The sequence below is a fragment of the Globicephala melas genome, chromosome 6, assembly GCF_963455315.2.
Source record: "Globicephala melas chromosome 6, mGloMel1.2, whole genome shotgun sequence".
Taxonomy (NCBI): domain Eukaryota; kingdom Metazoa; phylum Chordata; class Mammalia; order Artiodactyla; family Delphinidae; genus Globicephala; species Globicephala melas.
In genome coordinates, this window is record NC_083319.1 from 56,201,350 (window position 1) to 56,225,839 (window position 24,490).

The following is a 24,490-nucleotide window of genomic DNA, read 5'->3' on the forward strand; positions in this document are numbered from 1 at the left end:
CGGTGTGTAATCATAGGAACCCAGTTCAAGTGGTGGATTTGAGTTCTTCAGGAATCGAAGCATCAGTTTATCCCAGTCAGCTGAAAATGTACCTGCTAGTAAATTCAGCTTACAGAAAACACTAAGTATGCCGTCTGGCCCTTCTGGAAAAAGGTAAAAGAATGAAGAGCTGTTACTGGTTTTAGGGCATTCTGCGACACATTGCATTTCAGGGTATTTGTAGAATTGCATCTTGGGAAAACAACTGTTTGATCCAATTGCAATTCCTTTGTACATTCCCAAAAGGCTTCCCTTTTTTCCTTCTCCAAAGTTCACTTCTTTATTCTTTGTACAGTTTCTGCCCTTTGTACTGGAGTAGATCTCGGTTTGCCCATGCTGAATGCCACTAACTTTAAATTACCTCTGATAATAGAGGACCAGAATAAAAAGGAAGACAGATAAATCTGCAGATAATTCAAAAGCCTTCTTACAGGGCTTCCCTGGTGGCGCAGTGGTTGAGAGTCCGCCTGCCGATGCAGGGGACACGGGTTCGTGCCCCGGTCCGGGAAGATCCCACATGCCGTGGAGCGGCTAGGCCCGTGAGCCGTGGCCGCTGAGCCTGCATGTCCGGAGCCTGTGCTCCGCAACGGGAGAGGCCATGACAGTGAGAGGCCCGCGTACCGCAAAAAAAACAAAACAAAACAAAACAAAAGCCTTCTTACAGTCAGCAGTTTTACCCTTCTTTCCAACTATACCTCTTGACAAAAAGTAAAATTTAGTTCTCATTGTACTTGACTCTCCTGTGACTCTTTTGAGTGGAGAAGTCATTAAACAGTGGAAGCCAAAAAGAAGTGTATCCTGGAGCCTGAAACCTACATTACACGTAGATGGGTTATTTCTCCTGAGAGGTAACTATGAACTCATACTGAACATTATAAAATAGAATTTCCTCCGTTTTGTGAGGTCCTTGTATTCCTTCCTGTGTTATTTGGTTCTGTGTGTATTCTTACTACAGTGCCTGACACATAGTGAGAGCTTATTGAACATTTTTTATTGTGATGTTTTACTGCTTTTTCTTATCACAGCCATTAATACAGCCCCATTCCCAGTGTGCACACACACACACACAAACACACACAGTCATGGACTATAAACAAGTTAAATGCAACCATGGAGGATTGTAAACAATTGCCAGGCAAACAGTAGCTTCTCAGCCATGCCCCTGAATTTAAAAGTGCTGGCTAATATATACTAAGCACGCACTATGTGCTAGGCATGATTCTAAGCATTTCCATGTGTAGGTCTTTCAGTCCTTACAACAGCTCCATCTGGGTAGATACTGTTCCACATTACACAGGTGAAAAACAGAGGCCCAGAAAAATAAATTTGCTTTATGTTTGTACAACTAATGTGTGGCAGAGCCAAGATCTGAATCTAGGCAGTCCTGCTCCAATACTGCCTCTTGCTGAAAGCACCCCGTCACCCAGTGACCAGACCAGTTATACCATGTCAGTTCATGTGAATAAAGGACAATAGACTATATTTAGCAGTTAATTTTTAAAAATCCGTTTTGATGTGTCTGTAAAACTCACATTAAGAGACTTCATTTCACTGTGCTTCTCTCTCGTTAGTTCCTTTGATCTGATCTTCCCTCTTTTCATTGGTCTTTCCAAATACAGCATTTTTTTGCTCCCTTTCTTTCCTTTATCCAGCTACCATCCTCTTCCTGGTTTGACTTAGTTTCCTGTTCTTTCCTATTCTATATTTTCATTATACAAATATGTTTTAAGAGGCTACTATGATCGAGGTATTGTTTAATAGATTGTGGTATCACATGGAGAAGCCCTAATACTTTAGCTTCAATCAGAATTAGATCTTAGATGTCTTACCTCCTTGTCAGCGTTTTCAGTGTTACTTCATAAAAGTATTTGAAGTCCTCCAGTGAAGATTGTTCTGTAGCTTTCTTGTATTCCCACTTACAGATGGAGCAAAGACAGTGACTGTGCTGAGAACATGTATATTGATATGATGCTCTGGAGACATGCCCGGCGTCTCTTAGAAGAAGTTCGGCTAAAGGATCTCGGCTGCTTTGCAGCCCAGCTGGGCTTTGAACTAATTAGTTGGCTATGCAAGGAACGTACCCGAGCTGCCCGAGTAGACAACTTTGTGTTAGCCCTGAAGAGACTCCACAAAGATTTCCTGTGGCCACTTCCCATCATCCCAGCTTCTTCTCTCAGTTCTCCTTTCAAAAATGGAAAATACCGAACAGGTAATGTAGGCTTTGTGTTCCTTGTACAGGGAGGATTGTATTTTGCTCCAAATATGTAGACATTTTGCTGTTAGTTGATATTCAAGGAAGTCTTTTCATTCCAAGGTCAGAACAGATAAAAGCTAACTTTTTGTGCATCACTTGGAACATCCACCATTTGACTCAGGATGTAAATAAAGTAGAACATATGTCTCTAGGTCTTATGACCTTTAAGTCTAATTTATGAATCCAACCAATTGTTGTATCAGATGATCAGCAGGTTGAGCATTGACTGAACATAGAAGCTCCCACATTTGTTTTTTGTAGGAAGGAGTTATTAATCACAGACCTCAAAATAAGCTAAATTGTGACTTATCTGACAGGACTCATTCCAGAGAAATGGTAAAAATGCATCTTGAGAGCTTGGGCCATCTTCTAAATTAGGAGAGGACAAAGTGAAACTGTATTTTGATAAAAGAAAAAAGTTTTTTAGTTCAGGTCTTTTAAAGAAGACTGTTGTAATTATTATCACTTATGAAAATTCAAACAAAAACCTTTATTATGGCATTTGGAAACTTCATGTCATGTTAAAACCAAGGAAAATCATTTAAAGATGAACAGAATGAAGTTTTGCCTAGTTCTAGTAAGATACATGATGATATAAGATGACTGCTGGGTGGCGTTATATAGTCAGTCCATTCTGTTACAGTCCCACATCCCTGGTTCAGTGGATGGATGATGCAGTGTAGGGACAGTAATTAGCTCTGAACTTTTAGTATTTGGGGTTGGTGAGGGAAGAGAAGCTGAAAGAACTGAATTGGAAATGGCAGTGTGTGCACCTTTAATTCCCATTTTTTTCTTTGTTTTTGGATCTACCTTGCAGTGGGAGAGCAGCTGTTAACATCCCAGTCAGCTGACCCTTTTTTGAACCTTGAGATAGACGCTGGCATCTCTAATGTCCAACGAAGTCGGAGCTGGCTTGGCAACATTGGCCCCACGCATCATGAAATAGACACAGCCTCATCCCATGGACCACAGATGCAAGATGCCTTCCTTTCACCTTTATCTAATAAAGGTAGATATCATTTTAAACCCTAGCTCCTCTTCAGTTCCTGTGGAGGAAAGTTTATATGCTATAGCACTTCAGAGAGAGAGCTTCACTCTTTTCTTTCAAGATATGTCCTTGAGGATTAGCCATTTGTATCTGCTGGAGAGGTGGATAGTTACTAGAACAAGGCCATATTGGCCTTGACTATACTTTGCCATGTTTATTTTAGATAAATGAAATAGGTAAATTCTCATTACAGCTCAGCACTAATAAATGAACCTTTGTAATCAACTTTGATGATACAGAAACACTAACTTTGAACCTCAAGTAAGCAAAATGTTATCCGTGTGTAAAGAATTCCATTCTTCTCATAGGTAGACCCGTATCATAAAATTGTACCCAGTTATCTTCTATTTTTTTATTTCACTGCTACAAATTTATGGAAAAAATTTTTTCTCTCATAAATTCCTGCATGATATCCTTAATTTTGCCTCTTAGCCTTCAAAGCCTAAAATATTACTGTCTGACCCTTTATCAAAAAATGTGTGTCAGCTTCTGCAATTATAGTAATGGTTACATTACAGGTTGAAGAAGTTTTAAAGTGATTTATGTTGTTTAGGTTTATATAAGAACTTAAGTAGCAATTGGTCTGATTTTCTGGAGTTTTTTAATGGCCAGGCATTCACCTGATGTTTGATTTTCAGTGTGTCATCACTGTTACCGGAGCTTCTGCTATGTGGAGAGGCATATAGCTGCCATGACTTTCTTTTTAAATTTTGGTAGAATACATGTAAAATTTACTATCTTAACCATTTTTAAGTGTACAGTTCAGTGGTATTAACTACATTTTTATTGTTGTGCAACCAACCTGCAGAACTCTTAATTCTTTTCATCTTGCAAAACCAAAACTCTGTACTCTGAACAATAGCTCCCCGTCCCTCTCTCCCCCAACTCCTAGCAACTACCATTCTATTTTCTGTCTCTGTATTTGTCTTTTTGTGTCTGGCTTCTTTCACTTAGCATAATGTTCTCAAAGTTCATCCCTATTGTAACATGCATGGAAATTTCCTTTCTTTTTAAGGCTGAATAATATTCCATTATGTGTTTATAACACATTTTATCCATCCATCAGGGGACATTTGCATTGCTTCCACCTTTTGGTTAATTGTGAGTTATGCTGTAATGAATGTGGGAGTACAGTGAACATGGGAGTTCTCTTCGAGACCCTACTTCCAGTTCTTTTGGGTATATACCCAGAAGTAGGATTGGCAGATCACATGATAATTCTATTTTCAATTTTTTTCCCATAGCAGCTGCACCATTTTACATTCCTACCAACATTGGCAAGGATTCCAGGTTTGCCACATCCTCACCAACACTTGCTGGTTTTGTTGATAGCAGCATCCTAATGGACGTGAGGTGGCATCATTGCTTTTTTTTTAGAAAACTTTCTAAAGAGGTCACTTCAAACATATTTAAAAAGGAGAAATAATAGTATAATGGACACCCTTCCCCCAGCCCCCACTCCAGTTATTACCAAGTCAGGAACAAATTTGTTTTATCCACTTTCCCCTTCCTGTATTATTGAACTAAATCCGAGACATGATATATTTTATCTGTGAACATTTCAGTATATATTTCTGAAGACTCTTCTTGAAGATAATGATAATTACACCATTAACATCGCTTTAAAAATTTAATAGTAATTCCTTAATACCATCAAATATCCAGTAAATATTCAAATTCCAACTGTTTTATAATGTCATAATTTTTTATGGTTTGAATCAAGATCCAAATAAGATTCACACACTGTGATTATGTTTTTTAATTTTCTTTTTAGTGATTGTTCCCCCTCCCCATTTCTCTTTTTTTTCCACTTGCAGTTTATTCATTGAATAAACTTGATTCTGTGGATTTTCTCATGATGTGGATTTTAGGTTATTGCATCTTCATGGTTTAGACAGTTTCCTCTGTATTGTAAATTGGTAATTGAATCTAAAAACGTGATCGAGAATTCCCTGGCGGTCCAGTGGTTAGGACTCTGTACTCTCACTGCGAAGGGGGCCCAGGTTTAACCCCTGGTCAGGGAACTAAAATCCCACAAGCCACGAAGCATGCCCCCAACCGCCACCCCCCCCCCCAAAAAAAAAGACAAATTATTGCTAGGGTTTTTTTTTTTCAGAGGTGGGCAAGACTACTTTTTAGGTAGTATGAAGGCACATAAGGCCTGGTTACCTCCTAATAATTTTTTTTATATCTATTATTATTAATGTAACATGGGAGTTTTAGTAGTGGATTTAATGTTTTGGTCTCAAAATCCTGAAGAGAAATCAACATCTGAGAGACAGTTAACATTTATAATGAAAGGAAAACATATTTTCTACATGAAGCTAGTTTGTAACTTTTGGCAATTCTTCATCAGGTGATGAATGCAGTATTGGTTCAGCCACAGACTTGACTGAAAGTAGCTCCATGGTGGATGGAGACTGGACAATGGTGGATGAAAATTTCTCCACACTCAGTTTAACTCAGTCAGACCTAGAGCACATCTCTATGGAGTTGGCAAGTAAAGGACCTCACAAATCCCAGGTTCAGCTTCGGTGAGTTTCTCAGCATTTTGAAAGCATAGAATGCCTACTCAGGAAATCTGGGCAAATTGGGTACAGAGGCTACTTTCCCGATAATGACTGCCCTTATGTACATCTGTAGATCATTTTTAGCATCAGTCATTTGTGTTTCTGCTTATATATGTAGGTATTTGCTACACATCTTCATGGAGGCAGGATGTCTGGACTGGTGTGTTGTTATAGGCCTGATTCTCAGAGAATCCTCAGTAATCAACCAGATTTTGGTTATTATACAATCTTCAGAGGTAGATGGAGAGATGTTACAGAACATAAAGACAGGGCTGCATGCTGTGGACAGATGGGCCTCTACAGATTGGTAAGTGCTAGTTTCATTAGGTTTGTTATCTTCACGGTCCTTTGGTGAATCCTGTCCTTTCACATTAAGGCTTAGTTCTGGTTCATTTATTTGGAGATTTTTTAGGTTGTTAGAGATAAAAACTCCTTTTGTATATTCATTTTAAAGGCTAGTTTCTTTAGTTACCATTTTATACCAGTTTAGATGAGTAATATCCATTGAGATAGTGTTGGTCAGTGAATACATGTCACTGACTCAAGACTGATGCAGTACAAATGATCTTAGATCTAGGGTGGAACTTGAGATTTTTAGTTCTGTCAAGTAGAAAGTAATAACCTAAAAACATCTGCTTGAGAAGATAAAAATTTAAGGTCTGTGTGAATTTAACATTCCATGGCAATTACTAACAAGCCCAAATTAAGAGTAGTGAATGAAGTTAAAAGAGCCTGGGATTCTACCCCTTTGTCACCAGTTATGTGTGGATTTGGGATTTCCTTTACTTGGGTCTAGTTTTCCTTAATTGGTAGATTCATTCATGTTAAATGTTCTCTGAAGGTCCTGTTTTTCAAGTCTAAAATCCTATCGGTGCTTAGATTATAGAATACGATTTTTAATCGTAATACTGGATAAAGAATATCAGTCTTTGCTCTTTGTGCTCACACTTACATTACGTGCTGCTCCCTCAATGGTGGCCTTGGCACCTAAAAAGCCTTTCCTCCTGACCCTTCTGTGCCTCCTCCCCTCGCCCACAATCTCATTGACCTTACTATATCAGTGCTTAGTAGGAATTCATCCATAACATGCTATGGAGCCTTTTGAATGTGGCAGAGGAGAGCTAATTTCCGTTTTCTTCTACTTAGTCCTGGATATAAGCCATTTTTGAACATCATTAAGCCACAACTGCAGAAGCTCAGTGAGATAACAGAAGAGCAGGTCCAGCCTGAAGCCTTCCAGCCAGTAACTGTGGGTAAGACTCCTGAACAGACAACCCCCCGGGCAGAGGAGAACAGGAGCTCCTCCAGCCACGGGAGCATCCCCCAGGGCGAGGTTGGAGGTAGCAGTCTGGTCAGCCGGAAAGAGGAGGACACAATGCGAGCAGAGGAGGAGGAACCTTTCCAGGATGGGACTTACGACTGTTCTGTGTCCTAACAACATTGGGTGCCGTCACCACGGGCAGTATTAATTAGCAGCAGCATGCAGCTGAGGACACTGTGACCTAGCTGGATGATTTAACCAGGGAGAGAACTCAGCTCTGAGACTCTGGTAAGCTATTACTAAATTTTAACTAACTCTTTCTCCTCTAAGAAATCTCTTTGAGTCCATAAAAATGTGATATCAAAAAAAATCATCTTTCATAAAAAAAATTTTTTAAGCTGCAGTGGAAGTAATAAAGAATATTGTACAGATGTACACGAGAATATTTTGGTTTTATTCTTAAAGGTTGGTAGCTCTTAAACCACAGGGATTGTTTTGCCCCAGATGAGCAAAACACTTTTCACTACTTACAGCTTCCTATGTTTTCTGGTTCAGCGTGTGTTCAGACTGCTTTTTAAAAACAAATGCTAAGGTGCTTGCTATAGCTCATCAAGTACTTGAGCTACCTGTATGCCCCCGTGGATCAAGAGCACTGGCCTCCCTAACTGGGCCTCTGAATAGATGCCTGCCCTAGCATAAGAGGTGCCTGTGTGAAGGAGACATGCTCCTCTTCTAGCCTGTTAAATCCCAGTGCTGAATTGATGGAAGCTATTTAACCTGTGAGTCAGTGTGCCTGCTTTTTAGCAAGCTTGGTTCCTGCTAGGTCAGCGTGGGCTGAGGTCTGAGGAGTTTTTATCAATTATGCTATTAGATACCACTAAACTATTTTGTATCAAAGAATTGTTATCTTTTTGTGAGTACTCTTGTGTAAGTATACTCAAAGGCACTGTTCATATTTTTAGGGCTTGTACTATAATTTGTAAGGTTTTATGCTGGATTCTGCATGGCTATAGATACTCACTCTTGGAACAAAGACAGGGCTTGCTCTTCTTTCCAAATATAAGCAGTCTTCATAGAGGAAGACAGGTTTATTGGCTTGGTCATAAGGTAACAGAAATGGTCACACTGATCATGAAATGAAACAGGTTTTGTGCAAATTAATGTAGTTTCTTATTTATTGCTTTTATAAATTGAATAAAAATGGACTTTTATGTAAATAGACTGCTGAATCCTGTATTATCACAGCTACTAAAAATTAGTATGTAAAGAATGCATTCTTCATTGTAACTTTTTAAATATTTTATGTATTTCTAGAAATAACAAACTTTAGTTTTCATACATTATGAAAACATGACTGCATACTCAATTGCTTTAGACTGAACACATATCCACTGTATGTACATCAATTACCTTATAACAGTATTAATTTAGATAGCTTGTTTGTACTGTGCAATTTGAACAAAGGAATGCAATGTTATTTTTTACAAAAATGAACTTATTTTTATAATAACAATGTATTTGATGTGGACCAAATTCATACCACTATGTAAAACAGCCTCTCTTCTCATAGTGCAATTACAGTTTAGAAATAAAACTTGGTCCTCTATCCTTGCTTTTTAAAGTAAATGGCTAGCTTTAGTTGTCCTAGCCAGGTTTCCTCTGAAGGGAAACCCAAAACCATTTTGAAAATGCTTTGTTCATAACTCATCAAACGGTTTTAAATTATTGAGTTTGGTAATTTACTATCACTTACTTTTCACATTACAAGTGCAATAATTTCACATACAAAAACTCCTGAATGGGTGGAATATGTGATTACTGGTACCTGGTCCTTCTGGTGCTATGTTTATTTAAGCCTTTGTTTTAACCACCTTTCTCTGAATTTTAAGATAGAAAATGTTTCCCATGTGAGTACATGCAGCCCAGCAGGAAACTAAACTGAAGAATTTCTTCTCCTGTCCTAGTCCATTAGGAGAAGAACTAGCATTACTTTTGTGTTTGGTGTATTTAGTCAATAAAAATGACTTACCATTGTAAACAGCTATGATCTTTTTCAGGTATCCTAATGTGCTGCTGGGTTCATCCTGCACTCTTAAAAGCAGGGCACCAATAAGTTAACTGTATTCCTGTGGTTAATGCCATGAACGAAACTTTTCTTGTATAAACTACTTGTTTTTCAACTAAGAGATATAGGTGGCCCCAAGGCAAAAAAATTGGCAACTTTATAGAAAATTTCTCTTTGGTAATGTGTTACATTAATTTTTTTAATTCATATTTTAATTTTGCCTTGTTTGGATCACATATCGACTGTTTAAGCCATAATTTTAACCAGTGAATTTAAATATTCAATATAACTATTTGAAGTTTAAATTATTTGCTGATACCAAAACAAGAAGTCATTTGGGGGTAGAGTCAACCTTTGCTTGTAATTAAAGTTGCTGCTACTTCTGTAATGTGTATTTTTTTACTTGGTAAAGGGCAATAAAACCATTACGTGAACTTTTGTTTATTCATCATCTCAAGTTAACAGCAAAAAGTATATGTATTGAGAGTCATAAAAATATTCTTTTCATTATATAATTCTATCTCTTAGAATTTTCCTTATGAAATAACTAGAAATTTAGATTTAAAATGTGTATGCAGAATTATTTAGAATAGGAGCATCAAGAGTTGGCAGCATCCTAGATGCCTGGCAATAAATAGGCAATTGGAACAGACGGTCCATATTGATGACATGGAAAATACTCAAAATATAATGAAAAAATGATATAAAAGTACACATACCAGAGGAAACTAGTCATCTCTAATACGTGTGACTAAAATAATAGGTGGAATTTTGACTTTTTCCTATTTTCCTAAATCTGCTTTCTGTCTCTGAATTTGCCTGTTCTGGACATTTCATCTAAATGGACTTATATGTGGCTTTTTCTGTCTGGCTTTCACTTAGCATGAGGTTTTCAACTTTGTATATTAGTAGTTTATTCCTTCTTAAGGCTGAATAATCCATTTTACGGATATATATACTACATGTTTATCCATTCATCAGTTGAGGGACATTTGGGTGGTTTCCACTTTTTGACCATTAATAATGAACATTGATGTACAAGTTTCTGTGTGGACATATGTTTTCAGTTCTCTCTAGCAGTGGAAATGCTGTGTCATATAACTGGTTAATTTTTTTGAGGCAATGCCTAATTGTATTACCAAGTGCCTGTGCCTTTTTTTTTTTTTAAACATTTCCACTAGCAGTGGAAGAGGGTTCTGGTTTCTACTATCAGCACATGTTATTGTCTGTATTTTTGGTTATAGCCATCTAAGTTATGTATGAAGTGGTATCTTATGGTTTAGATTTACATTTCCCTGATGGCTAATGTCTTTTCATATCTCAGGAGAAAAATATGTATTCACATCCTTTGCGCATTTCACAAATGGGTCGTTTATTTTATTGTTGGTTTGCAAGAGGTCTTTATATATTCTGGATACTAGACTTACCAGAGATACGATTTGCAAATATTTTCTCATTCTGAGGGCTTTTCACTTTCATGATACTGTCTTTTGAGGCAAAGAAGTTTTTCATTTTGGTGAAGTCCAGCTTTTTCTTTGGTTGCTTGAGCTTTTGGGTGTCATATCCAAGAAACCATTGCCTAAATCCTAGGTTATGAAGATTTATGCCTGTGTTTTCTAATGAGAGTTTTATATTTTAGCACCTGCATTTAGGTCTTTGATCCATTGAGTTAATTTTTATATATGGTATGAAGTAAGAAGTCTATAACTTTGTTCTTTCGTGTGTGAATGTTCAGTTCCAGTACCATACACAGAAAAGATTTTTTTCCTGTTGTCGAAAATCAATTGACTATAAATGTATGGGTTTATTTCTGAAACTGTCAGTTGTATTACGTTGATCTCTGGGGTCTTTCCTTAATGCTGGTACCAGATTGTCTTGATTACTGTTGCTATTTAGTAGGAGATTTTGAATGTGTAAGTAAGTCATAAGTTTGTTTTTTTCAGGACCATTTTGGCTCTTCTGGGTCCTGTGCATTTCCATTTGAAATTTTACAGCCAGCTTGTCAATTTCCGTGCACACACACATAAGGCAGCTAGGATTTTGATAAGGATTGTATTCAGATGAATTTGGAGAATATTGCCGTCTTGATAATATGCCTTCCAGTCCATGAACATGGGTTGTTTTTCCAGTTATTCATGTCTTCAGTTTCTTTCAGTAGTTTTATAGGTACTTTTGTTAAGCTTATTAGTATTTTATTCTTCTTGATGCTATTGCAAATAGAATTATCTTTGGATTGTTCTTTATAAAAATACTATGCTGTAATTGGATCCTACAGCACTGCTGAATTCATTTACTATTGGGTTGGCCAAAAAGTTTGTTCAGGTTTTTCGTACGATCTTAAGGAAAAATCCAAAGGAACTTTCTGGCTGACCCAATATAGTTTTTTGTGTGGACTCTTTAGGATTTTCTGTATAGAAGATCATGTCGTCTGCGATTAAAGCCCTGGCCAGAGCCTCCAATACAGTATTCAAGTGGCAATAGTAGATACGCTTGTCCTTCTGACGTTAGGGAGTAAGTAAGTATTGAGTCTTTCATAAATTAGGATGTTTTAGCTGTTGAGTTTTGCATCTGTTGAGATTATATTGTAGTCCTTTATTCTAATAACCTGGTATGTGACATTGGTTTTTTGAGGTGTTAAACCAACATTCCATTCCTGGTATACATCTATTTGGTCATGGTGTACGGCCAAACTTGGAGAAAAATTATCAACATGCTTATTGTATTTTTTACCAATCAATCAAATCAGGAAGTAGTGGTATCAAAAAAAGTACTGATGCACTTCAAAAATGCCCAAGATGTTTTTTCGAACAAAAACAGAGGTAAAGAGGCATAGATGCATTTTGGCTTTACTGGCCCTAAAAGAAGGCAAGGTGTATTTAAGAATAGAAGTTATTCGGAGGGAATTCACTTAGGAAAGGAAGTAACTTGCACAGAGCTCTGGGAGCTCACAAGTGGTACACTGTTTGGGGACTGGTGGTGACCCTTCCTTGTGTGAAGATTGGAATGTGCAGTGGGTTACTCTCTGGCTGAAAGACCATATTTTCTTCCCTCCCTCCTATCCCTATCAATCACTTAAAGAATGAAAGAATATCATTTATTAGCCCTTCAGTGATTTTCTTTGCCAGTGGCAATGCTAAAACTGCTAAGTATGCTGTAGCTCAATATTTACCAAATGATTGATTGATAGGCCATTGATTTCTGTGAAATTCAGATGCACAATTTCATTCCACAGTAAAATGGATTCCAGTTGAAGCCATGTTGAGTTCTTTGCTCACATGACCCATTAAAATATCAATGATACCACATGAGCCATCTAGGTCTTTTTAAAAGGCTCTATACCCTTCAAATATGGGGGATACAGGAAAACAAAATAAAGATCCATTTCTCTGTTAAAGATACTAACTTGTATGTTAAAAAGTTTATTTCAGTTAAAGTGTAAGGCAATAATTAATCTTAGCAAACAAGTTGAAGGAAAAAGACATAATCATTTTTTTCTATAGCTTCCTGAGTCAGCAGTCTGGCTTCGTAAGTAGTGGCTCCCTCAGTGGTGACATTTTAGGACTCTATAGTGCTTATTTACATCTGCTAAAGTGTGGAAACAGAAAAACTTCATGCAACAATCTTAGGTCAGACACAATGTAAATTTTAAGGATTTCTTCAAAATCGCAACCCTTCACACTTTCCCTGAATGTGCAGTACTGTACATTTTAAATTCTGTAGGAAATGCATTAGAATTTGAAAAGACCCTTTTAGAAATGAGTCATTCAAATCAGATACTCAAGAAACTAACAAGTTCTTTAATCTCAGAGATTGCTGATCTGACGGTGTTCTTAACAGAGCCATGATATTGTGTATAATTACTTAACCACTTTTGGCATTAAAATAGTCCCCCAGAATATTAAGCATGCCATGAGACTAGTGAGCATTTGTACGATAATCAGAGCTTTATAATGCCAAAGAAAACCAAAACAAGAGAGAATTGTTCGCATAGGAAAATAACTCAAAGGCAAAAAGAAAACCATAATTATTACTGAAATGGAGTAACAACAGGGAACTATTGGTTTCTCACGTAATGTCCTTCTTCAACACTTGTGATTTTGCTTTTCTTTTTCCTATAAATAATTTCCATTAATCTATTTCATATTAACCACAGGAACAGAAAATATGCCTGTATTTTGAAATTTGTTTAGATGTTTTTTCCTCCACAATTGATGAGGCTATAAAAGCTATAAACACTGCAAACCTTATGTGTACTGCCTGACATGTGAAGCACCCAAGACTAGTGATACAGCTGACCCTTGAACAACATGGGTTTGAACGGTGCAGGTCCAATTATACACAGATTATAAACGGGTATTACAGTACTACATGATCCGTGGTTGGTTGAATCCATGGCTGTAGAACCTTGGATACAGAGGTATGACTGTAAAGTAATATGCAAATTTTCAACTGCACAGTGGTCAGCACCCCATATCCCCAGGTTGTTCAAGGATCAACTCTATATGGTTCCTACAGAGTCCAGGAAAAGCAATGGTTCCAGTGTCCACGCATGTGACAGCATGTTACCATTCAGCTCTGGCTGCAACCCTGCTGTCTGTGTGGGCTCGGTCAGTTTTTAAGGAGTCACAAATGAGGCAGGCAGTATATGAGGAGCATGATTCAGAAAGCACACTGTATACATCCCACAAGCAGCTTCAAGAAGTATTTTCTTCCACAGCGCACACTTACTATGTATGCTCCTTCTGTTCAGGCAGATCCGAGTGCCACCTTTTTTGTTTTACTCTGGCTTTTCTTTAAAATGTTTTTTTTGGCCTAGGCTTGCTAAATGCAAAAATTGTCTTTTTACATTTTTAATGGAGAAAAGAAAGCTAGCAGAATTTACCACTGCTCTAATCAAACTCTTCCACTGCTGGAGCCAGGAAGCCAACAGCCATCTTCCTCAACATGAAAAGTACCTCTAAGTCCTAGAGCTGCCATCATGCAGGATCTGAACACCGACAACTCTAAGGACAGTTACAGAAGGACATTCCAGTACAAGCCACAGCCTCAAGTCTGAGGAAAGCCAGCTCTGCTGAACACAGTAAGTTAGTGAGAGACTAATCTGTTCAACTGGCTGGAAAACAGACAAAAATAAGGACCCAGTGCATCAATAAAATTATGCCCTAAAGGATTAACCTTGGATAACAGAAGACTCCTAAAAAAGTGAGAATAAATATAAAACGCCCAGCCACTCCCGACCCCACTCTCCTCCCACCCCAGAATAGCCACCATGGCAACTAGTGCTCTGAAGAAGGAAGTTAACATCATATACTTGCACGAACAATATTCTAAACCAAAAGGGCCTGTGCAACTCAGAGGGAAAGTAGACAAATACTCTTCTCACAATGGTGAGGTGTGGAGAGGAGGAAAATATATGTTTCAGAGGGAAACAGGCATTGAAAAAGCAACCTCAGAAAAACATTACAATGATGGAGCTCAGTGACCACTTGTCAGAAGGACAGGAGTCCCCAACTCACACAGGTTTCCACATCAGAGGACCGGGGCTTCAGAGGTGCAAAGCACACTAAAGGCTGCATGCAGAAGCAGAGCTCTCGGCACAGGCTGGGGCCTCAAAAGCCCAATGGTGCTTCCCCAGTCTTTACTGCAGTTACCTTCTAATGACCTACAGAGTTAGGCCTCAAGGGGAATCATTACTCCTGTGAATGATGTTTAACCTACCATCCAATGACACAAAAAAAATGCTCTTGGGCTTTAACTGGAAATGTCATTTGTCTCATTAACAGTGGACTTACAGTACCTTCTGCATCTTTCATGATCCTAAGGGGACAACTATTAAAGTAGTTTGTTGGCTTTCGTCCTTAAGGTCATACAAAATGACCTATGTAGGTAAGTGGCAGTACCCACATGTGCTTAAGTGCCAGAAAACTGGTATTTTCAAGTGTCAGAAGGGCCATGCACACTACCCCACAGCATAACCATTACAGACAGTGCTGGGCCCTGAAGAGTGTTAGACCACAAAGCTCTTTGAACATATGCTCATTAATTCATTGACTTACATACAAACATCCATGAAACACCAGGAGAAACCGTGGGCATGTACTTAGAGCTCATCCACAAGACTAAAACACAAAGAGATGGTAGGTGCACACCCAGGCAGAGGGAAATGTCCAATCTGGGAACTTCTCTTTCAGAGCATCCAGCTGGGAGGATCTCTTGTCTTCCCCAGAAAGATAGTGGGCAGCAATGGCCACAGTGACCGCTCCTTCAGGCTGTTCTTCCGAGACCTGGAGGAGAAAATTAGTTACTTCTCTAGTGCTAGGAAGGCAAGAACACTGACTGATCCCAAGATTCTTGCCAAATACCACCTGGAAACCTGATCAGTAATATCAGCAATACTGGGAAGTTCCCACCTGTACTTCTATCCAGAACTGCCATGCAGAGGCCTGGAGTCCATGGGAATAAAATACAAAGTAGTCCCCTCCTTTACTCGTGACTGGGGTGCCATTGCCAAGAGACCACTGAGAAAGTGTAGACCCTTTGTGGGTTCGGACATAGAATGACATATGGCTTGGTCCTGTACGATAAGAGGAAGGAAGAATAGTTAAAACAATCTTTGAAAAAGCAACAAGAAAAGAAACCCACCACCCAAAGCAGACTACGAAGTTCAATGCTTTATATCACTTTTAAGACACTCAGTACAAACCTAAAAAAGGTGCCAGGTTGGACGTTCAGTGTGTATCAACAAAGGTAAGTAATGAGGTGCGGCAGAAAAGGCACAGAATTTATAATGAGAAAACCTCTGTTTACATCTTGGTCTGGTCATTTAAACATGGAAGAACCTTACCACTCGCGAGCCCTTCTTCAGAAATCTAGAGAATAAGCTTCATCTAACCCAAGAGATAACTGCAAAAACTATAGCAAAAGAACTGACAGGATTTTAATATATCCACATACATTATTAAGACAAACAAATATTGAGGTGAGGGTGGAAGGCTAATGGGCAAATGTTGCATGTAACAAACACAGAGGGAAAGGGCAAAGCAGATAAACTGTGGTATAAGCTAATAGAGTTAAAGAATACAATTAAACACTGACACACAGATAGTAAAAGGTTAAATAACAGGCAATCAAAACAAAAATATAAACATTATATGCCAGAAACTACCTTTTTCAAGAGCAAGACAGCACATCATAGAAAAAGGAATATAGCAGATAAAACACACGTAATTATAAATATTTTTGAGACCAAAAGTATTATACAGTAAAAATAAATGTGAAAAGACCTAACCCGGCTGCTAAAAGAAAAAAAAGTTTAACTTAGCTTACAAAGCTAGACCTAATCACATACTGTAACATACTTAAAGAGATTCAGAAAGCGTAAAAAACGAAGGTTATTTCAGGCAAGTGGACAGAGTTTTTAAAAAGACAAGAAAGGAAAAACTAGAAATCAATGAAATAGAGAATAGAAGAAACAGACCTAATAATCAAAAATCTGTTATTTTTTTAAATTAACAAGACAACCACTAAGTAACCTGATTGGAAAAGAGACGGAGGGAAAGGAGAGTGGAGCAGAGAAAACAAGTATATACACAAAGAGAAATAAGAAAAATAAGCAGAAGTTGTTTAAAAAAACACACATAACCACTCTGCTGCCCTCTGTAAGTTTGAAAACCCACATGAAATGGCTATTCTGCTAGGAAAATACAGATTATCAAAACTGATAAGAGATAATAAAGCTAGAGCAGAGATAATAAACAGATAATAAAGCTAAAGCAAACCAATTTCCCTAGAAAAATTATTAAGAAACTACCCTAAGGAAAAGCACCAGGCCCAGGTGAGTTTAGAAAGGAATTCAAGCCAACTTTTCAACAAAATAGTTCTAATGCACCATAAACTTTGCAAGAAAATGAAAACCAACTGTTTTTATGATGTATAACATTCAATACATTTATGATATATACCTAAATCTGATAAGGACAGTACCAACCCACCCCCCCCAAAAAAAACCCCAAACAACACAAACCAATATCACTCATGAACACTGATGTGGAATTTCTAAATAATATATTTGCAAACAAATCCAATATCACATTAAGAAAATAATAGCCTATGTGTGACCTGGTAAGATACACCATTTACTTAAAAGACCCAAGGAAGAAAAATCCCATCATCAGTTTTGTAGATGCTAAAAAAGCTTTTCACAAAATTAAAATCTAAAATACATTCCCTAAAAAAAATTCAAGGAATGACAAGTGATGAATACTTGTTTAACATGATTAAAAAATATATACCTTAGTCCTAACGTCAATATCTTATATAATAGGAAAACACTAGAGACCTTGGTTCTAATATCAAGAACAAGGCAAGGATGCTCACCATCTCCACAACAGTTATCCTATGCTAGAAATATTAGCTATTTAGACAGAAATCAATTAGAGGCATAAGAGTTGGTAAAGAAAAATTATCTGCAGATGATATGCAGTAGTAAACAAACTATACACCTGAGGTCTGTATTTGTATGGCTCTCAGGCTAAGCATGGTTTTTACGTTTTTAAAGAGTGGTTAACAAACAAGAATCTATCATGGAAACATATGGCAAAGCCTAAAATATTTACTATCTGGCCCTTTAAATGTTGGCAATTCCTGGTATACCTGGAGAACCCTAGTATCAGTGGTTAACTAAAACAAGATTCAGAAAGGTAGCAAGATACAAAATTGACATACAGACGTCAACTGCCTTCATACATAAAAAATATAGCCAGTTTGAGGACATAATGATAGTAGCAACAAAACCTTTATAGCACTCCTGAAAGACATGAAAGTAGAACTGATCGAACAAATGCAAAGACATTTCCAGGTTCAGGATAGGGTGATTCAACATTGTATGTCAGGGTCTCCTTAATTTATAAATTTATTATGATACTCCCCTAAATACCAATTAGCAATATGTTTTATATTAGATGATACTAAAATTCTAAATACTAAAATTATGGAAAAATAAGCATGCAAAAAATGGCAAGGAAGATACTAAAAAACAAAAACTACAAAGGATCTTAACTCTCCCAATCATTAAATTATAAAGCTTCTGTAATTAAAAGTGTGGTAACTGATGCACAAACAGACCTGCACACGTACAGTCAAAAAATAATTTTTTTACAAAATGATTTCTTGTCATTTGTAATCACAAAACACAGGGCAGTAGGTGTACAACCTGCCTGCCAGGAACCTGAATTTTAGTGGAATTCTCCAAATGGTGCATAAAGGATAGAGAAAGGTTTGAATTTTTCTGTGCTTCCTTTTTATAGGCTGGCATTTAAATAAAATAAAAAATTACTGGCATGAACAAGAAAACCAATTAGTGCAAAATAAATTTATTTCTAATTAAAATTTTAAAGCCTAGAAAACGGAAGTATTCACCTTCAGAAGTGTCAGCTAAGGCACTTCCTTCCCATAAGTGCTTCATCCCACTGGTTAACTACCAAATATTATTTCACTACTACCATCTTGTGTCCTCCAGCTTCCCTCACTTACAAGATTTTCAAGTCCCTGCTGTGTTAAACTGAATGAAAATACAAAAACCAAACAAACTACTTGTAGAAGAGAAATTTCAGTAAAAAGTGGGCAAAGCTGAGGTATATACTGTCAAATAATTTTGTGTATGGTGTTAGGGAGTGATCTAATTTCATTCTTTTGCATGTAGCTGTCCAGTTTTCCCAGCACCACTTATTGAAGAGGCTGTCTTTTCTCCATTGTATGCTCTTGCCTCCTTTGTCATAAATTAGGTGCCCATATGTGCATGGGTTTATCTCTGGGCTTTCTATCCGGTACCATTCATCTATATTTCTGTTTTTGTGCCAGTACCATACACAGTCAAATAATTTTGACAACGGCACCAAAGCAATTCTGTGAGCAAAGTCTTTTCAACAGATGATGCTAGAACAACTGGATATCTATAAAGGAAAAAGGACCTTGACCTCTACCTCACACCATATACAGAAATTAACTCAAGGTGCATCCTAGGCCTAAACATAAAAGCTTAAGGCTATAAAGTTTCTAAAAGGAAAAGTCTAAATTCATGATCTCTGGGTAGGCAAGCTTTTTTTGGAAGATACATAAAGCATTAATCCTGAAAGAAAAACCTGATAAAATGGACTTCATAAAAATTTAAAACTTCTTCACATCAGAAGACATCATTAAGAAAATGAATGGGCAAGAAATCTTGATAACACCAGTTATCTGATAAAGGATTTTATCTAGAATGTATGAATGTATGTCCTATAAGACAACAAGCTCAGTTTTTAAAAGGGAAAAAGACATGAGAAAACAGGTGAATGGCCAGTAAACACTTATAAAAGTGTTCCACATCTTAATTATCAGAGGAATGCAAGAGGTACTACTACTAAACACCCACAAGAAATGATAAAATGAAAAAAAACAGTAAATTCTGGTGAGAATGTGGAGTAACTGGAACTCTCGTATACTACTGGTGGGAGTGAAAAACTGAAAAAAACAATTTAAAAAAGTTAAATGTAAGTCTGTCCTATGAACCAAACAATTCCACTCCTAGATATTTATCCAAGAAGAGAAGTGGAAGACATATTCCCAAAAAGCTTTGTACAAGAATGTTCATAATAGCTTTATTCATATTAGCCCCAAACTGGAAACTGCCCAGGTGTCCGTCAACAAGAGAATGATAAGCTGTGGTATAGTCATGCACTGAATACTACTCAGCAATGAATAGGAACAAAATACTGATACTCAAAAACAACACACAGCTCAATCTCAAACACATTATGCTTAATGACCAGACACAGAATATTACATACTGGATGATTCCATGTATATGAAGTTCAAGAATGAGCAGGCAAATCGAATCTGTCAATGTAGGAATCAGAAAGTTGCTTCTCCAGGGCAGGGAGACTTTAGTGTAAAGGAACTTTCTGGGGTGATGGAAATGATTTGTGTTTTGATAGTGGTTACATGGGTATATGTATGCTTTTATCAAAACTAAAGGAACTGTACAAGATCTGGATGTGTCAATGTATGTAAATTAGGCCTTAAAAATATACATATATATGTGTATGTACATATATATATGAATGAATAAAAATAAACAAGGGGGAAAGTTACGTATGAAGATACCTTTCACTCATAAAATCCTGGGCAACTTTCTATCAACTTTTTTTTTTTTTTTTTTCAATTTATTTTTGGCTGCATCAGGTCTTTGTTGTTGAGCATGGGCTTTCTCTATTTGTGGTGAGCAGGGGCTATTCTTTGCAATGTGTGGGCTTCTCATTGTGGTGGCTTCTCGTTGCAGAGCATGGGCTCTAGGTGTGCGGGCTTCAGTAGTTGTGGCACACGGCTCAGTACTTGTGGCTCACAGGCTTAGATGCTCCGCAGCATGTGGGCTCTTCCTGGACCAGGGCTCAAACCCATGTCCCCTGCACTGGCAGGTGGATTCTTAACCACTGCACCACCAGGGAAGTACCTCAACCTTTTTTTTTAAACTCAGTAATTAAAGTACAGAGTGAACAGTAGCAGGAACTTTTAAAAATGAACTTCCTGTATTAGGGTTCTCTAGAGAAACAGAATAGGATGTGTAGAGAAAGAGAAAGAGAATTATAGAACTGGCTCATGTAATTTGTAGAGGCTGGCAAATCCAAAATCTGCAGTAGGGGCTGGCAGGCTGGAGACTCAGGGACGAGCCGAATTTGAATTCCTAGGCTGTGCTGGCAAGACCCCCCCTCCTTGGAGGAGGAGAGTCTTTTTTTTAAGGCCTTCAACTGATTGGATGAAGCCCACCACATTATGGAGAACAATCTGTACTCAGAATTTACTGATCTAAATTAAATGTCAATCCTATCCACAAAATACCTTCACTGGAAACATCTAGTATGGTGTTTGTTCACATATCTGGGTACCATCTTAAAAAGAAAAAAGCTGACTAATTTAATTTAACTCAACACATTTGAGTGCCCATTATGTGTCAGTGATTTCACTGGGCACCAAGAATAGAAGGATAAGAACCCACCATGTCTGCCTCCCTTGACTAAATAATCATGATACAAGGAGGTCAGCGCTACAATCAAGATATGTACAAAGGAAAGAAAAAGGGTAGCAGTTGCTTAGTCTGTTGGAGAAGATGGGAGAGAAAGGTCAGAGTAATCTTGGCATTTTGCCTAGGGGAGAAACAGAGTTTGGGTGGGAGGTAGTAGCAAGAAAATCTCTCTCTCACCAGGAGTGAGTGTGTGTTTGACTGGACAGAAAGGAGCAGTTGGATGTAGCTAAGGAATGCACCAAGGGAAGTGCTGAAAAAAGTTTAAATGGGTACCTGGGCCAAACTCCCGAAGACCACACATGCTTTGCCAAAGAATTTGGATGTATTCTGCGGCAACAGGAAATCGTTAATAGTTCTTTAAGTAGGGAAGTGACGTGATCAAATGTATTTTTGAAAAATAATATGAGAGACAAGACTTAGAAGCCAGAACACCAGTTGAGTAGCTCAAGGAGCTAACTACTAGTTTTAAACATAGTAAATATACCAAGAAAGGTAAATAAAGTCACACTGTCTACTAATGCCAGGCCAAATGCTGTTTTGGATCTACCTGACAACTAATATCTGACACTAAAAGTTTTTCAGTAAGGCTCCTTAAAAATTATTATCTGCCTCAGTTTGTTTTTAGAAACACTATAAGCTCTCAAGTTGCTGGTCACGATAATAAATCTGAGGGGAAAAAAGCTCACATGCAACATATTATAAAGTTGAAGAAGTGAAAGAGAAAGAGAAAAAAAAAATGTTGTCTGACTTACCCATTGCTTCAAAGGTCAACTTTACAGAATCCCAGGGAGGGAAGAATTGGGAATATTACATTATAAAGCATCTGTACTACCCATGAAGCAGTACAGTGTTACTTGAAAGTGAACTTATTGAAAGCTCTAAACCACTTGAAATAATTTTTAACAAGTATAATCAAAATGCTAATATATCAGTTTAATCAAACAAGTATAATTGCTATGTGCCTAAAAAGCAGACCAAAATAGGTGAGGCAAAAACTGACAAAATGGAAAGAGAAAAAGACAAATTCACCATTATAGTTGGAGACTTCAACAACCTTTTACAGTAACTGACAAATCCAGCAGGCAGAAAATCAGTGAGGATATATAGCTGAACTAAAACACCACCATCAAAAACATTCATAGAACTTCATCCAACACCAGAATACACATTCTTTTCAAGCTCACATGGAACATTCACCAAGAGAGACCATATCCTGCATCATAAAACATACCTCAACAAATTTAGAATAGAAATCATATAAAGTATGCTCTCAGACCACAATGAAATTGTAGAAATAAATATTGAAAACCAGCTGGAAAATCCAAAATATTTGAAGATTAAAGAACATGCTTCTAAATAACAAATGAGTCAAAGAAGCCTCAAGAGAAATTTTTAAGTAAATTGAACTAAAATTGTAAATTTGTGAGATGCAGCCAAAATAGAGCTTAGGGGGGAAAATGTAGCATTGAATGCATACATTAAAAAAGATGATCTAAAGTCAATAATCTAAGCCTCCACTTTAATAAGCTAGAAAAAGAAGAGTATTTAAATCCAAACTAAGCAGAAAAAAAGAAATACTTAAAAATAGGGCAGAAATTAATGAAATTGAAATAGGAAGTCAAGAGAGGAAATCAATAGAACCAAAAACTGGTTCTTTGAAAAGATCAATAAAATTGATAAACCTCTAGCCAAGCTAAGAAAAAAAGAGAGAAGACACAGATTACTAATCTCAGAAATGAAAGAGGTGACATCACTACAGATCCCATGTGCAGTAAAAGGATAATAAAAGAATATTATGAACACTGTAGGCCCCAAAATTTGATAACCCAGATGAAACAGACCAATTCTTTGAAAGACACAATTTGCCAATATACACACAAGAAGAAACAGACAATCTGAAATAGTCCTTTATTTATTAAACAAAATTGAATCAATAATTAATGACTTTCCAAAACAGAAAGAACCAGGCCCAGATGGGTTCGCTAGTGCATGCTACCAAACATTTAAGGAAGAAATTATACCAACTCTCTACAATCTCCTCCAGAAGACAGAAGCAGAAGGAACACTTTCTAACTAATTCTGTGAGGCCAGCATTACTCTAACACCAAAACCACACAAAGACATTACAGGAAAACTTAAAGATTAGGACTCGGGCTTCCCTGGTGGCGTGGTGGTTAAGAATCCGCCTGCCAATGCAGAGGACACAGGTTCGAGCCCTGGTCTGGGAAGATCCCACATGCCGCGGAGCAACTAGCCCCGTGAGTCACAATTACTGAGCCTGCGCGTCTGGAGCCTGTGCTCCGCAATGGGAGAGGCCGCGATAGTGAGAGGCCCGCGCACCACGATGAGGAGTGGCCCCCACTTGCCGCAATTAGAGAAAGCCCTCGCACAGAAATGAAGAGCCAATACAGCCAAAAATAAATAAAATTTAAAAAATAAAAACAAAACAAAACAAAACTTAAAAAAGATTAGGACTCCTTCATGAACACAGACGTAAAAATCCTCAACATAATATTAGAAAATCAAATCCAACAACATATAAGAAGAATTATACACTATGACCAAGTAGAATTTATTCCAGGTATGTGAGATTGGTTCAACATTTGAAAATCAAGTAATGTAATGCATGACATCAACATGCTAAAGAAGAAAAACCACATGATCATATCAAAAGACAGAAAAGTATTTGACATAATCCAACATTCATTCAGAATAAAACTCTTAGCAAACTAAAAATAGATGGGAACTGCCTCAGCCTGATCTGACGAACATCTACAGAAAACCTACAGCTAACATTATACTCAGTTGGTAAGAAAGCTTTCCCATTAAGATCAGGAACAAGGCAAGGATTATCCCTCTTACCACTCATTTTTAAAACCATACTGGAAGTCCTAGCTAATTGCCATGAGATAAGAAAAGGAAATAAAAAGTATAAAGATTGGGAAGGAAGAAATAAAACTGTCTTTGTTTGCAAAGGACATGATCATCTATGTAGAAAATCCAGAAGAATCAACCAAAAAAAGCCTGGAACTAATAAACAATTATAGCAAGGTTGCAGGATACAAGATTAACATACAAAAGTTAGTTGCTTTCCTATATACCAGCAATGAACAATACTATTTACATTAGCACCTCAAAAACGACATACTTAGGTATAAATCTCACAAAGTATGTACAAGATCTATGTGAGCAAAA

General features: G+C 37.4%; 2 protein-coding genes across 3 annotated transcripts in view; one reads left to right on the forward strand and one right to left on the reverse strand.

Moving 5' to 3' along the window:
• RIC1 (RIC1 homolog, RAB6A GEF complex partner 1) overlaps positions 1-9,673 on the forward strand; it is a 136,372-nt gene extending 126,699 nt beyond the window's left edge. Inside the window, 6 exon segments of the mRNA XM_030877129.2 lie at positions 17-153; positions 1,962-2,248; positions 3,111-3,302; positions 5,698-5,875; positions 6,030-6,218; positions 7,058-9,673. Coding sequence (XP_030732989.2) covers positions 17-153; positions 1,962-2,248; positions 3,111-3,302; positions 5,698-5,875; positions 6,030-6,218; positions 7,058-7,346 — 1,272 coding nt within the window. The 3' untranslated portion in view covers positions 7,347-9,673.
• Positions 9,674-12,636: 2,963 nt separating this feature from the next.
• Positions 12,637-24,490, reverse strand: part of ERMP1 (endoplasmic reticulum metallopeptidase 1) — a 52,773-nt gene continuing 40,919 nt past the window's right edge. For both annotated transcript variants that reach the window (XM_060300911.1, XM_030877136.2), the window contains 2 exons: positions 15,648-15,811; positions 12,637-15,521 (listed from right to left, as the gene is read on the reverse strand). In XM_060300911.1, coding sequence (XP_060156894.1) covers positions 15,357-15,521; positions 15,648-15,811 — 329 coding nt within the window. In that variant the 3' untranslated portion in view covers positions 12,637-15,356. The remainder of the gene's footprint in view (positions 15,522-15,647; positions 15,812-24,490) is intronic.